The sequence below is a fragment of the Ovis aries genome, chromosome 21 (assembly GCF_016772045.2).
Source record: "Ovis aries strain OAR_USU_Benz2616 breed Rambouillet chromosome 21, ARS-UI_Ramb_v3.0, whole genome shotgun sequence".
Classification (NCBI taxonomy): Eukaryota; Metazoa; Chordata; class Mammalia; order Artiodactyla; family Bovidae; genus Ovis; species Ovis aries.
The window spans coordinates 29555833-29571344 of record NC_056074.1 but is presented as its reverse complement, the minus strand read 5'-3'; the positions used below and the strand labels follow the sequence as shown (position 1 = coordinate 29571344).

The window sequence follows — 15512 nt, the reverse complement described above, 5'->3', positions numbered from 1 at the left end:
GCCTGGGTGCTTGTCTTCTGGAACAAGGCTCTGTCTTTGATCCCAGACTCTGCAAAGGGGCACCCTAAGGGAGACGTCCTGGCCCTCACCCTGGACCTCTGCCATGTGCAGGCCGGCCCTCCTCTGACTCCTAGGAGAGAAGGAAGGAAAGCCATGCCTTCCCCATCCACCTGCCGTGCCCCTCCTCCACTCTGGGGTTGCGGGACTCTGTGCCTGGGCAGACAGCACAGGCTTCCCAAGAGCCCAGCCAGCTATTGGAAGGAGCCAGGAATACAGGTGAAGCCCAGCATAAAGGCTGCTCTTAAGCGAGGCAGCTGGTGCCTGTGGAGAGGACCGATGAAAACAAGGGGGGCATGCATGGAGGGGGGAGGCTTTGCATTCAGCCCACCCACTCTGCTACTGACTTGTATTGAGACCTGCACTTACAGCTAGCATGGGGCTGGGGTCTGCAGGCAGCTGACAGCACTGAGGCAGGTGACAGGAGGGCCAGCGGCTGCCACAGTGGAGCAGGGAGGAGGTGGTGGCTCTGAAAGTGTAACTCAGAGCATGTCCTGCTCAACCATGGCTCAGAAAGCCACACTGTGCTGGCAAGCCACAGCAAAGGCCATGTGGGCCCTGCAGCCTTGTCCTTTATTTTCACCAAAGGACACAAGGTCTTTGCTCCTCTGGTTTTATTTCTGTGTTCAGGGATCATTGCTTTAAAAAGACAGCTGCTGGTTTCCAAAAGTGCCTCGCAGACTGTCAAGCGATTGACACACAATGAGAAATCTTGAGCATTTGGATAACAGGAAATTTCAAAGACCTTGCCTGAAGATTGTTGTTGTTGCTCAGTCGCTAAGTCATGTCTGACTCTTTGTGACCCCATAGACCATAGTCTGCCAGGTTCTTCTGTCCATGAGATTCTCCAGGCAAGAAAACTAGAGTGGGCTCGCATTTCCTCTCCCAGGGGATCTTCCTCACCCAGGGGATCGAGCCTGCGTTTCCTGTGGCTTCTGCATTGGCAGGCGGACTCTTTACCACTGAGCCACCAGCGTAGCCCAATTACCTGAAGATAATCCCATTCAAGTATGTAAACATCTTCTCTACCTTCTGGTTCAACCGAGAGCAACTTTACTCAAGAGTAGGGGATCTAGTCCCACAGGTCTGCAGCCCAGGCTTACAGTCGATGAATATCCAATGTCCACACAGCTAAAAGGAGGTCCCCAGGGCTGTTGGAGCATTAGCAATATCTGGTGTGCCTTCTACATCACGTGCATACTGCGGAAATTGTGCCAATCTGTGTCTTTAGGATTTCTGTAGGAGCCATGCAGAGATGTGTGTATGTGACCTTTTTACTTTTGAAAAGGAGATGCAAAAGCAAACTTCAAGAAAAGAAATCACCCATAGTAAAGCTCTCACGCTAACCTATACTTAGTAGATGCTCACAGCTTCTCCAGAACCCTGAGTACCCCTCCCATTCACCTTTCTGCCTGACAGGCTTCTCATTGCAAGGTGCAGAGTGTTAGGAGGCACTTTAGCACGGGACTGTGTAGTCAGAGTCAGAAGTGACAGGGTGCGTGAGGCTCGTCCTCCTGTGTGTGGATGTTAAGTCTGCAGGTGTCTAATAAGGGCATTGGATCCTGCTGGCCAGGCTAGGCAGTGTCAGGGCAGACTAACAGTGAACTCTGGTCCAGCAATTCTGGCAAGCAAGCAATAGATCCGTAAGCTGATATATATATTTTTTCCTTCATGGGATGTTTTCCCCCAAACTCGTGGTTGAGAAAGGATGCAGCTGAGAGTTAGTTGCAGACCACAGCTTGGATCAACTTGCTGAAGTCTACATCCAGCACAGAGCCTATGGGTCACACTGTTTGAAGAACAATTCATGGTAACAGATTTAACCACAAGCGGAAGGTAGGGAGAAAGGGGGCAAACCTGCCCCAACGTGGGCAAGATCGAATTTCTGTGAGCTCCTCAGATCTCAGTCTCTCCACCGGCCTGGATGACTTACTGGCAGCATCAGAAGCAAGAAGGACCTTGTAGCTTTAGGCACACAGAATACCTCCTCTAGAGACATAAATATCTGTAGGGTCTCTGATAAGCATCAAGTAACTCAGAATTCCAAGTTATCAAAGAACGTGGGGGAGAATTCACCGTGAATCATGAAGAGAAGAGAGAAATACATCTTTGGGTACTTTGTTGATCTACTAGGGCAGCTATAACAAAGTGCCACAAATGTGTTAGTGGCTCAGTTGTATTTGATTCTTTGCGACCCCATGGACTATAGCCCACCAGGCTCCTCAGTCCATGGAATTCTCCAGGCAAGAATACTAGAGTGGGTTGCCATGCCCTCCTCCAGGGGATCTTCCTGATCCAAGGATCGAACCAGGGTCTCCTGCATTTCAGGCAGCTTCTTTACAGTTTGAGCCACCGGGGAAGCCCTGAATTGGTCCAAAACATGCTAACCCAGCCCTGTCCAGTCGAAGGGGCCACATATATAATGTAACATTTTCTAGTAGCCACATTTTTAAAATAAAAAAGGTTAAATTAATTTTAATAATATATTAAAATATATTAATTCAGTACAGGCTGAAGATGATCATTTCAACATCATCAATATAAAAAAAATTAATGATGTATTTCACTTCTTTCCTACACTAAGTCTCCTAAAGCCAGTGTATTAACATACACATCAAACACATGCCCATTTTGGATAGGTTATATTTCAAGTGCTCCAAAGCAGCATCTATGACCAGTAGCTACTGCCTTGGACAGCATAGATTCAGTGTATGAGCCAAGAAATCCCAAGTTTTATACTCTGTTTTTTTTTCATCTGAAGTTAGGAATTATCTTCTGCATTAAAAGCACATCATCAGTGGTACTGAAAGGACAGAAGCACAACGTGGCAGATGAGAGATTTAAATAGGGCGGCATTTGCTTCATCACGCTGGTTCTTTGTTGCGTGATCCAAGAATGTGATCCGACCGGGTTCCATCCTAAGCAAAGACATTTTTTTATGAAAACCCTGGCTCCCTGCTGCCCACTCCAGCTTCCACGAGAGCACTTAGATGTTTATGAGGTGCTGGTTATGTCTAGACCTAGCCTGCCTGATTCTCAAGAGTCCACTGCATCGTCTTGGTTTCACAGGAGGGGCGAGGAGACATCAGTTTCTGAACCTACGCTGTCACCAGCTCCTGGCCCTGGTCAAGACCAGCAGATCAGAAGCAGGGGCTGCTTTGTGAAACCAGAGCCAGGTAGATACCATGTCTGGTCTCCAGGGTCTTCACACAGCTCCCCTCCAGCTGGCGTCTGGTGTGATGGGAGGAGCCTCGGTGGAGCTGGTGAGGGGGTTCTGAAAACTGATTTCTCTGGGGGGACCTCCTCTGCTCAGGATTCATATATGACAGTACTTGAGGCTTCCCTGAAGCACAAGCCATGAAAGGATTTTGAGCAAGAAGGGCAAATGTTTTGAAAAGAAGACTCAGGCTGCTGTCTGATGAGGAGACGTCAGAAAGGCAAGAGGAGGAAGGGGAAGAAGGAGGAGGCTCCCAGATGGCCTAGAAGGAGAGGTGCTGCTGGCTTTGATGGGTGGGCGGTGGAGGTGAGCAGGGGTTGGACTCAGCCTCCAGCTTGTCCAAGGGTGAGTCTAGACTGTCAGCAAGCACTGGGAGTGCCATGGTCAAGCCCATGTGGGAAGGCTTGCTGAATAATGTCCACATGTGGGGTGGGTGCAGGTGGGTGCGGAGGGGATGGAAAGAGTGGCCACGGGGCCAGGATCAGAGAGCTGGGGTGCAGGGCCAGCTCTGCACCTTTGAAAAGGATTCACTGTACCTTTGAATCCTTAGGCAAGTCATTTACCCCCTCAAAGCTCAATATGTCTTTCTAGTTGTTCAGTCTCTAAGTTGTGCCCAACTCTTTGTGAGCACATGGACTGCAGCTCACCAGGCCTCTCTAGGTCAAGATGTAAATACAATATGGACCTCATGGGAGGCAGATGGAGAGCAAATGGTGATGTGGAAAGACTGACAAACTCTGACTTCCCTCCACCGAGAGTGAGTCAGTACCCTCATTATCTCTGTGGAGAGACTCACCAGACGGGCTCCTGGCTCAGAACCCCTAAGCCTCCCTGAAATCCTCTATGCCAGCAAAGTGGCTGGGATCCCAGGGGCTGGTGTTGGTTAGTGGGGTTGGAGTGTGGTGGGGCCAGGTGTATTCACAGGCAGGTCTGAGACCAGGACCTTCTGGGGGGGTGCCCACCACACGAGCACCCCCTTCTCCTGCTGTCTCTAGTCTTGTCTGCTCCTTGACCTCATCTGCCAGCACAGGCAGAACTCTTGAGTGATGAAACCCAAGTCTAAATTCCAACTGCATCCCCCAGTAGTATCTGATCTGTTTCCAGTAACTCATAGATGTTTTTATATGATGTCCTACTTACTGATGGCTCCTGATGCATCTCACAGGGGTGCTGACATCCTTTCTCAAAGCTTTTTCTCCTCCCACTCCTGTGGGTGCCACTGGCACCATCCTTCTTGGAAGACACCCAACCTTTGCTAATCTTCAATTCTTTCCTCGCACAAACCCCCTTCCCCTGCCGCCGCCCCCAGTGCAATATTTATCAACCTGAGTCCTGTTAATTATCCCTCTGTTATGTCCCTCATGTGTCTTCCCCTTTTCATTTCTACAATCAGTGCCATGACTCTAGTTCAGAATTTTGTAATTTCCTACCTGGAATATTTCACTAACTTCTTATCTTTCTGACTCTCCCTTCCCCACTCACTGTATACCATGATGCCCAGCTTTCAAGTGTTCAGTCACAGGTCTGATGATGTTCAAATGTCATGTCAAATCGGCATCTGCACGTGGAATAAATTCCCTGTTTTCTTAGCCAGCCAATCAGGGCTCCCTTGGTCTCTATTTTTATCTCCCTGTGCTTGCCTGATGTTTCATGAACTAGACTAACGTTTTCTCAGCTTTCAAACTTCACTCGTGACAGTCACCCTCAGGATAGCCAGCACTTTCTGAGTCCCGGGATGGGTCACTTCCTGGGCCCTGCCCTGGGACACTTCTCCTAGAGTATCAGGGTTGACCCTTGTAACAAGCCTATGGGAAACCGATGCTCCAGCCGTGCAGAAAGGAGGCAGCTGGTCCTCAGAGGGAGCAGTGACTGGTCCACAGGCAGAGCCAGGACTCCAGCCTGGGCCGCCCGGCCCCCAGGTGTGCTCTCCTTCTCTGCGGTTCTCTCCTGTCCATCTCTATGATCAAAGTCTTATCGGCCCTGGGCAGCACCAAGTCCCAACCCACTTTCCAAGTGTGCCCTCCCTCCCACAGGGAGCCCTCAGATTTGTTCATCTTTGTCATCGTCCTAGACTTTAAATCGAAGGATGGTTTGCTCATCTTTGCTTTGATGAGACCCACCCAGAGAGGTCAAGTATCTTCAACAAGAAACAGAAGAGTATCTTATTACTGAATTATCCCCAAGAGGGGCGGTGCCTCGGCCTGACATAAAGCAGGTGTTACAAAAGTGTCTGTTAGTGTCCTGGGCCTGAAGGCTGCTTTGGGGCCCAGAGAACCAGAGGGCTCCCTGGCTCTGTGCCGCCCCACCCCAAGGAGCCCTCTCACCCCAGCTCACTAAAGCCTGGCTCAGTTGCCCGGCCCAGCACCAGAGCTCCGTCTGCCGCAGACATACTTCCCGCCAGATCTCTGACTCAGTCCCAGGCCTCCAGCCTCCGCCGGCCTCATCCCGGCAGCATGGGTCCAGCGGGCTTACCTGGACCCGTTCATGTGGTCGTACTCGCGCTTGACGTTGACCCTCACCGGCTGGTTCATCCACTCCTGCTGCGGGGGAAGGGGGTTGATCTTGTGGGGCTGGCCGTAGTCGGGGCTCCCGGAGGCGGTCATGTCGGCCTTGGGGAGGTGGGCCGCCGCTCCGTACGCGGAGTCGAAGAGGGACTGGTCGTCGCTCACCACCGACAGAGCCTCCTGGAGGGCAGAGAAGGACACAGAGCCCCAGGTCACTCTTTAGCCAGTGTCACTCTCCCCCACCCTCCCTGGGAACCAGCAGGCTGGCCCACAATTATGCAAGCTTGATGTGTTCTCTGCAGATGACCCCGGGTGAGGAGGGAGTCTGGGCCAAGGAATGGGGACCCCCAGGAGTATGTTCCCCTGTTGGTTCTGTAGGCTGGAACCCCCAGAAAGGAGGGTGGGGAGGCTGAGGCCAAGAAGAATGGTTAAGCACACACATGTGATGTTGGGGTGGTGCTTGAAACAGATCGACGGAAATGCCCCTTACTGGCCAGGAAGCCACCAAGCTACAGGGCATATGAGAGGGAGCATTGCTCTTACAGGTGAGGCCAGTGAGACCCACCCGGAGAGGTTAAGTATGTGGCTCAAGGTCACACAGGGGAAGGGTGGGGCCACTCTCATTTCGGTTTCCTTCTCTGTAAACAGGCATAAGAATAGCTTTCTCAGAGGTGATGGGTGATTAAATGAGAAGGCCTTGGTACAGGTGTCTAGCTTGTTTGCTTAGACATGCTCCAGGATGTGCTGAGCTTCTTACATATCAGAGATCCGGGTAGGGGACTGCCTGCTTCCCTGGCACAGAGTGCTCCATCATCCCTTCCTGCCTGACTCCTTGAGATGACAGTTTCCAGTCTTAAGTGGGATGATTCTGCCCACCCAAGAAAGAGGGTGGAGTCTCAGCTCTGTGGATGTGAGGTGGGGGTGGGGGGTCAAGGCTGGACTTCCCACGTGTGCTGTCCCATCAGCTGCTGGGATAGGGGAGATGACAGATGGAGAAAGGCAGCGTCGCACTTTCCAGACATCTAGCAAGCAGAGCAAGGTAATGAAACCCTTCCCCTCCATCCCGGTCACAGCAAATCACCGGGACCAGGTCATGGCCTGGGGTGTGGTGGTCACTAGGTCACACAGTTCCACCAAATTAAGTTGATCACACTTCAGAAAAGGAGGTCACAATCTATAATCTAGGATTAATTATAATTGATACCATCTGTAATCTTGGAGATGAGATGTAATATTATGGGAGAAATGCCCAGAACGGTCGCTGGCACATAGTGACACCCAATAAAGTTACCTTTACTGGTTTTCAGTTTCAAGTAAAGGTTCTCTTAGGCCAGCAGGTCTCTCTCAGACCTGGTAAGGTCTGAATTGTTCCCTTAAAATTCATATGTTGACACCCTAACCCCAGTTCCTAAGAACCTGTGTTTGGAGATAAGATGTTTAAAGAGATGATTGAGTTGAAACAAGGCCCTTTGGGTGGGTCCTAATTCAATATGGCTGGGAATGTAAATTGGTACCGTCACTAAGGAGAACAGTATGGAGGCTCCATACAAAACTGAAAATAGCACTGCCATGAAAGTGACCGTGATGCAATCCTATTCCTGGGCATGTGTCTGGAGAAAAACATGATCCAAAAGAATACATGCACTTCAGTGTTCATTGCAGCACTGTTTACAATAGCAAGACATGGAAACAATCTAATGTCCACTGACAGAGGAACAGATAAGATGTGCTCCATATATACAATGGAATATTCCTCAGCCATTAAAAAGAAGGCAATAATGCCATTTGCAGCAACATGGATGGACCTAGAGAGTGTCATACTGAGTGAAATATCAGACAGAGATGGAAAAATATCCTATGACATCCCGTGTATGTGGAATCTAAAAAGAAATTATACAAATGAACTTGCTTACAAAATAGAAGAGAGACTCGCAGACTTAGAAAACCCACTTATCATTGCCAGGGGGAAGGGATAGTTAGGGAGTCTGGGGACGTCACATACACACTCCTAAATTCAAAATGGATAATGAACAAAGCACATGGAACTCTGCTCAATGTTATATGGCAGCCTAGATGGGAGGGGAATTTGGGGGAGAATGGATACATGTATATGTATGGCTGAGTCCCTTCACTGTTCACCTGAAACTATAATAATATCATGAATCGGCCATACCCCAAAACAAAATGTTTAGAGTTTGAAAAAAAATTTTTTAATAAAAATTTTTTCTATGAAAATGAAAAAAAAAGAAGAGAGTATCTGAACACACAGAGGGACACCAGGAATGGTAGGCACAGCAAGACCACCAAGTGGAGAAACAGCAAGAAGGCAGCCATCTGCAAGCCAAGGAGAGAGATCTCATAACCTGCCAGCACCCCAACTTGGGACTTTCAGCTTCCAGAACTGTGAGAAAAAAATACATTTCTGTTGCATGAACCCTGTCAGTGGCATTTTTCTGTGGCAGCCCTGTGACACCTTTGCCCCCAGACCTATAAAATTACAATCCATTCTACCAGCTAACTTTCTCCCAGGCCCATTCTCAACCCCAGCAGGAGGACAGCCATACTTCAAAGGGAAAGGTTCTTCTGTGGCTGTTTCCGGCTGGGATCAAGGAAGAATTACTGGAACACAGTCCAGGAAGTCTGCTCCTGCACAGGAGGCTTTGCAGGGTGTAGACATGGCCAGAGACGGCAGTTTCAAAGCTGAGCTGCTGGCAGAGTGTGGAAAGGACAGGGGGGTCCCTTGACTCAGATCTGAAATCAGCTGGGTTCCTTCAATCTCCACCAGCTGTCCTATGCCACTCTGTCTTCTGCTGCAACCTCTTTGCTGTGAACCCTGGTTTTGCCATCTGCTTGGTCTGCTGACTTGACAACCTGCTTCTCTCCTTCCTGACCTGCCCTCTGCAGGGATAATGATGTTTGTTGTCTTTTGCCCCTTACCAGAGCATCACTAGCCCTGGTCCTGCCTCCCAGGCCTCCTGGCTTCCGTTATTTCTTCATCTTCTCCCCTAACCCAGAGGAAAGCAGACGGAAGGAATGCTTTAATTGGAAACTCCTAGATTTGTGCATGATCAGGAATGCATGTGAGCCACTCTCCACGGCAGACAAAGATACCTGGTTCCATGTTCAGAGGGGAGCTGTGCTTCTTGAAGCCATTTGTCTGTTGGTTATTTTCTCCATTGTTCTTTTCAATTAGGGATCCGCCCTGACTGCACATCCCAAACCAGGGGTATGGGTAGCCAAGCGCATATGGTTCCAAGTTGAAAAGTGTGGCATTGTTATCTTGCAGAGGGCTGAGTGTGAGCCCATGAACTTCCTGGGGTTCTTTCTATACCAGGAGCCAAGATGCATTACCCGATAGAAACTATGAATGCCCTTTTGGTGATAGAGGTGGTAAACATTCATTAGTTCTGCTACAGAAAGAGACTATACCTAAGGAATCAGGCATTGTCTTTGGCCATGGAGAGTGGCTCACATGCATGGCTTGATCATGCACAAAACTAGGAGCTTCCAGTTAAAGCATTTCTTCCATCTCCTTTACTCTGGGTTAGGGGAGAAAATGAAGGAATAATGGAGGCCTGGAAGGCAGGACCGGTGATAGTGATGCTCTGGTAAAGGGCACCTAGCATCACTACCCCTGCAGAGGGCAGGTCAGGAAGCAGAGAAGCAGGGTTGTCAAGTCAGCAGACCAAGCAGATGGCAAAACCAGGATTCACAGCAAAGAGGTTGCAATGGAGGACAGATAAGACCAAGCCAGGGTTTCCAGAGGCTGACCATGGAGAGACTTCTCAAGCAGATGAGAAAGAATATTCTATAGAACAAAGTGCAGTGTGGTAAATGGTACAAAACTGGTTTGAACTCATTCTGGAATAGTTTAGTTCACAGTCAAAGAAAACTCCAGTCAAGGAGCTACGCCATGGGAGGAGAGGACCCTGGTTTACTCCAGGACACATCTCCTGTCCTCTGTCCAGCCCTGCCAGCGATTCCGTCTGCTTTTCTCTTTCTGCCTCTTTTCTCTTCCAGCATATGCCCCCTCACCCAGGTCACCCTGCTCATTCCCCTGCCAGATCCAGCTCCCTTGCGAGCTGTAGACAACCAGAGCTCAGAACCCTCCCAGAGCATCCCTGGACGTCAGTCGTCACGAGTCTGTTCTTGTCTGCCTGTTGCCCCAGCATGAGGTGTCGCCGCAGCTGCCCACCATCCGTGGTCCCGGTTCACGACTTCCGCACGCAGCTCCTGCCCTAGGCTCACTGTTCCCACAGCTCCACTTAACGGGCCCTCAGTGGCCTCCTGTGTCTGACTTTGTGAGTCCTTGCGCTTGGAGCACCCTTGCTTTGCCCTCTTGGCCGGGCGCACATCCAATTCTACCCATTTTGTAGGTGAGTGAAATCTCCCTTACTCCGTGAAACCTTCCTTGATAATAATGCCCTCTGACTCACTTGAACTTTTAAAGGCCTAGTGAGAATACTGCTTGGGTAGATGTACATATGTGCGTGCGCACACACACACACACACACACACACACACACACCCGTTTGCAACCATTCATAGTGAAATGCTTTTTTAAACAAATTTCATCACAATGTGTAGAAAAGAATTGGTGACTGGGAGAAGCTGGGGAGAGACAGAAAATGCAGGAGAATGGTTCCTTGCCTGGCCTGGACTGAATCAGAAAACCGAACACAAGTCGGGCGGCGGGGGACATGAGGACCATCAATGCAAATCATACATGTGGGGAGACCAGGGCCCAGACAAGCTGATTTGGGATTCAGGTGGAACATAAGCGCTGGGGAGATTTGCATCTGAAAGGAAATAGCATCGCTTTGCCACACAAGGCTGAGTGCAGGGGCTTCCTGGTGGTCCAGTGGTTAAGATTTTGCCTTCCAATGCAGAGGGCGTGAGTTCAATCTGTGGTCAAGCAGCTAAGATCCCTCATACCTAGGGCCAAAAAACCAAAACATAAACAACAGAAGCAATACTGTAATAAATTCAATAGAGACTTTAAAATGGTCCACCTGGAAAAAAAAAGTCTTAAAAGAAAATAAGGCTGAGCGCTTCGAGGCTGTCCAGAGACCACACCCGCAGTACAGTCTCTGTGGCCAATGGCAGGTCTCCTCTAAACTGCTTGGGGGTGGTGGGTGCATTTCGGGGAGACAGACATAGAACAGGAAGACACCACAGGGGCACAGTGTAGACTGAGGGCTGCCATCGTATTGTGCTACAGCTTCGTGTCCCCACTGGGGGTCCGGAAGTCCCTGGGGGTGAACTGATAGGGGGCGGGCACCAAGGGGCTGCTTTTCTCAGCTGAGAAGGCAGACAGATCAATGACATGCTTGTAACTTATTACCTATGTGTGGCTGTTGCTATTTTCTCCATGTCTTAGAAGCTGTTTTGTTTGTTTTTGTTGTTGCTTGTTGTATAGTCTCTCAGTCATGTCTGACTCTTTGTGAGCTCATGGGCTGTACCCTGCCAGGCTCCTCTCTCCATGGAATTCTCCAGGCAAGAATACTGGAGTGGGTAGCCATTCCCTTCTCCAGGGGATCTTCCCAACCCAGGGACTGAACCTGCGTCTCTTATGTCTTCTACATTGGCACCTGAGTTCTTTACCACTGAGCCACCAGGGGAGCTCAGAAGGCATTTACTTTTACTTAAATACGTAAAGCTTATAAAAGTTTCAATGTGAAATGCTTTACTAGTACTTACAACTCTTTACAGGAATGAGTCCACAGTTGGTGTTCAAGTCTTTTACACTGAGGGATGGTTTCTAAATGTTTAACTCTAGAGGATGGGCTGAATATAGAGAGTATCAGCATGAAAGTTCACACACTACTGTCAGAGTGCCTGGGTTCCTTCATTTCTCCATTTGACTTTGGGAATGACACTGATCCCTTCATGCAGAGGGAGACAAGTGATTCTTCAAAGACTTGTTGAGTCTAGGTCGCCACAGAGCACTCTGCAGGGAAACTGCCTTTAGTGGGAAGGACAGAAGGCAGGGCCCTAATCCCTTATGTGGTCTCAGTCTGAGGTCTTCATGGTCCCCATCACTGTCCCTGTGAAGTCAGCCCTGAACTGCTTAGTAACTGGATTCTACGAAGCACATGACTTCTCTCTGCTTCATGCTGGGAACAAAAGGATGCTCATCAGGATGCTCTGGCCTCTCACCACTGTATCCTAGAGCCAGAGGGAGGTCCTAGAGCCAGAGGGAAGCACAGGGCTCCTGGACTCCAAATAGGGAAATAGTCGAGCACATCAGTATCCTATTTGACCCATTTACTAGAGCACTTAGGCAAGGGCAACGTCTTGGAGCGGCAGCTTGAGATCCGAGCTAACAGGATGGTAATACTGGCTGTAAAAATGCTGACCAAACCATGTCAGCCTTCCTTCCCAGGATCCCCTGCTGGCTCTGGGAGCCTGCGGACATGCACAGCCAGGGGGCACTTGTCTTGGTGCAGATTCTCCTTTTTACCCAGTTTGGGTAAGGTTGCCTTAAATACATATCACTTCTAATACATCTCACTACAGAAGAGAGATCAAAGTAGCAGATGATTATCATATTATTTATTAAGTGCATTTTCCTTGAGCGATCTAATTTAATTCTCCCTGCAATTCTATAGGGGATGTGCTGTTATCACCTCTGTTTTTTTTCTGATGAGGAAATAGATACTCAGAGAAGTGAACTAATGAGCTCAGGTGACACAGCAACTGAATGTGACCTGGGATTCTAATTCAGATCTGCTGTCTGGGCATTGAACCATGACCATCCACCTCCCGGTTAGACTGTCACCTCTTTGAGGGTAACTCTTATGTTTGTTGAAACAGACCTAAAGCCCGATCTTCGGAGTCAGAGAGATTTGAGTTCCAATCCAAGTTCCATCAGTTACTCAACAATATACCACCTAGTGCAATTCATTTATACTTTACAAAGGTCATTTTCTCATCTGTAGAATGGGGATGATAACAGTCCCTAAGCTGGCAGATTTAGAATAAGTATAAAATGAGATAATATAAATGAACTCCCTGAATCAAGTGCCTAAGGTTCTCCCAGGTGGCTCAGTAGTAAAGAATCCACCTGCCAAAACAGGAGATGTGAATTCAAATCCTGAGTCAAGAAGATCCCCTGGAAAAGGAAATGGTGACCCACTCTAGTAGTCTTGCCTGGGAAATCCCATGGACAGAGGAGACTGTCAGGTTACAGTTTAAGGGGTTGCAAAAGAGTCAGACACAAGCGAGCACACACACACTACTAAAGTTCTTAAGACATAGCAAACAAAAAAAAATTTTTTTAGGGACTTTCCTGGTGGTCCAATGGCTACGACTCCACACTCCCAATGCAGGTGATCCAGGTTCGATCACTGGTCAGGGAACTAGATCTTGCGTGCTATGACTAAAAGATCCCACATGCCATAACTAAGACCCCGTACAGCCAAAAGAATATAAATAAAATTTTTAAAAATTTCAAAAAGAAGTACGATGCTGAAAGATTCCACGGGAATGCCATGGGAACCTCTGGGTTGGAGATGCGGTTTGGAGAAGGGAGACAGACAAAACCAGAGAGGTACCACCTTCTCAAATGTGTTGGCTACTTAAAAGCAACCAAGTTTGCCTAGGGTTCAAAACGAGCAGGTTTGGAGGTAACAGATTTGAAATGTGGATTCCACAGACTTCTAGAGAAGAGAGCTTACTTCTTACTCTGTGCTTCTCCTCCATGCAAACCATCAGACTGTTTCCTTGCAGCCTCAGTCTGCTCTCTCTTTCTAGTTTGTAAATTCAGGCCTCTAGGAGGCACAGATGAGGCTCAGAAATCCTGCAAAAGACAGGAGGCAGTAGCAGCACCCACTCATCCCGCTGTCCCTGTATCAGTCCTGCAGTAAGTATCAGAAGAATGCCGCGTGCATGACTGTGAATTCATAAATAAATAAACTTCCCTTATTTCGGAATTTGTCATGTATACATTTTGTTTCTTTTCTTTTCCTCTTTTTTTTCTTTAAATACCAGCAGATGTGTCTGCCACCATTTGTTTTCCTTAGATTAAGTCCAGGCCTATTTTCTACACTCACATCAGTTGAGCGATGGTGGGGATGTGGTCAGAGCCTGGCCACATGACGGCCTTGCTGACATTAGTGATGAACCGAGGACCACGTCCCCAGACAGCTTAGCAGAGATGGAGGCAAAGAGGGAAAAGCCTCTGGAGCAGCCAGCAAAGGCTGAAGAGGGTGATGTGAGACGTCCCCTATTCTCTGCAGGAAGGCAGGAAAGAAGTGTCTGCCATAGTCCATGTGCAGGAAGGACACACAGGAGCCACAGCGATGGGCCAGATGGAGTTAGAGGAGGAGACCCTGATTCTTACAATGAGGCTGAGTGTTTATTTCTAGTACAGGGAATGACCCAAAAGATGGGGCCCCAGAACAACCAACCCTACACTGGTTTGCTGCCCACCTCTCCCCAGTGCCGCCCCAAGTCTTGTAAGGACAACTTCCGGTGGCCGATGAGCTATGCTAGAGGCAATTTGAAAGATGTCAAAATTGACCAGACTGACTTCCCTGCCGCTCGCTGCCTCTGCTCCAGGAGTCCAAGACTCCCAGACCAGGCCTCGGGAAAGCTAATCCCTGGGTCACCACAGGAAGCCACGAGTTGTGGCTTTTTATTACATTCTTTGCATAATGACATAAAGTCCCTTCTCCTGGCAGCCAGAGAGCATATACACTGCAGACAGGATTCCAGGGAGCAAAGTCCTCCGGCTTCTCTGTTTTTGGAAATCAGCAGGCTCTGCAGCAGTGTGTGTGGGGGCAGGGCAGGGAGGGGTGGGGGGCGGGGGGTGTTCGTGGACGATGCTCAGCACAGTCACAGCTGAAGTGTCAGGAGAGGTGGCTCCTATGAAATCGCTCAAACCTTCGGCTTCTCCCTCCTTTTTAACAGCCAGCCCTATGCCTGATTCTGACTCATTTTTTTCCAATACAGGGAAGGCAGGTACAAAAGGGAAGAGGAGGCACATGATTGGCAATGATGGATCAGGAAGAAGGTGAAGACATCGATCAATCACCCAGAATGATCTGAAAGCTCTTTAGCACAGAGCACTGCAGGTGCTCCCACTCAGGTCAGGAAGGTTGTCTTTGCCCCCAAACGGCCACAGCAGGATTTCCAATCTTGGCCACTCCCCACCAAGAGGCCATGTCTATTCCCCTCCCTGTGAACCCTAAGGGGACTTTATGATAGCTCCACAAGTGGAAGGTGGCAGGGAACTTCCCTGGTTGGTCCAGTGGTTAAGAATCCACCTTCCAATGCAGGGAATGTGGGTTCAATCCCTGGTTGGAGAATTAAGATCTCACATGTCACGAGGCAACTAAGCCCACGCGCCACAACTAGAGAGAAGTTCGCACACCACAGTGAAAAATGTTGCATGCTGCATCTAAGACCTAGGGCAGCTGAATAAATTAACTATGGTATGTATGCACGTGTGCTCAGTTGTGTCTGATTCTTTGCGACCCCATGGGTTGTGTAGCCCGCCAGGCTCCTCTGTGCATGGAATTTCCTGGGCAAGAATACTGGAGTGAGTTGCCACTTCCTTTTTCAGGGGAATCTTCTCGACCCAGGGATCAAACCCATGTCTCTTATGTTCTTGACCGCTAGCACCACCTGGGAAGCCCGAGGATGTTAGGATCCTCCCATTATTGAAAAGAAACCCAAGTGTCCAGAGGCTCAGCGCTTGCCTTAGATCCTTCAACTAGTGATTCTCCAAT

At 49.1% G+C, this 15512-nt stretch overlaps 1 protein-coding gene across 6 annotated transcripts in view; it reads right to left on the bottom strand.

Moving 5' to 3' along the window:
* FLI1 (Fli-1 proto-oncogene, ETS transcription factor) overlaps positions 1 to 15512 on the bottom strand; it is a 139651-nt gene that overhangs the window by 55045 nt on the left and 69094 nt on the right. For all 6 annotated transcript variants that reach the window (XM_042238113.2, XM_042238112.2, XM_042238110.2 and 3 more), the window contains one exon: positions 5747 to 5958. In XM_042238113.2, the coding sequence (XP_042094047.1) occupies positions 5747 to 5958 (212 nt within the window). The remainder of the gene's footprint in view (positions 1 to 5746; positions 5959 to 15512) is intronic.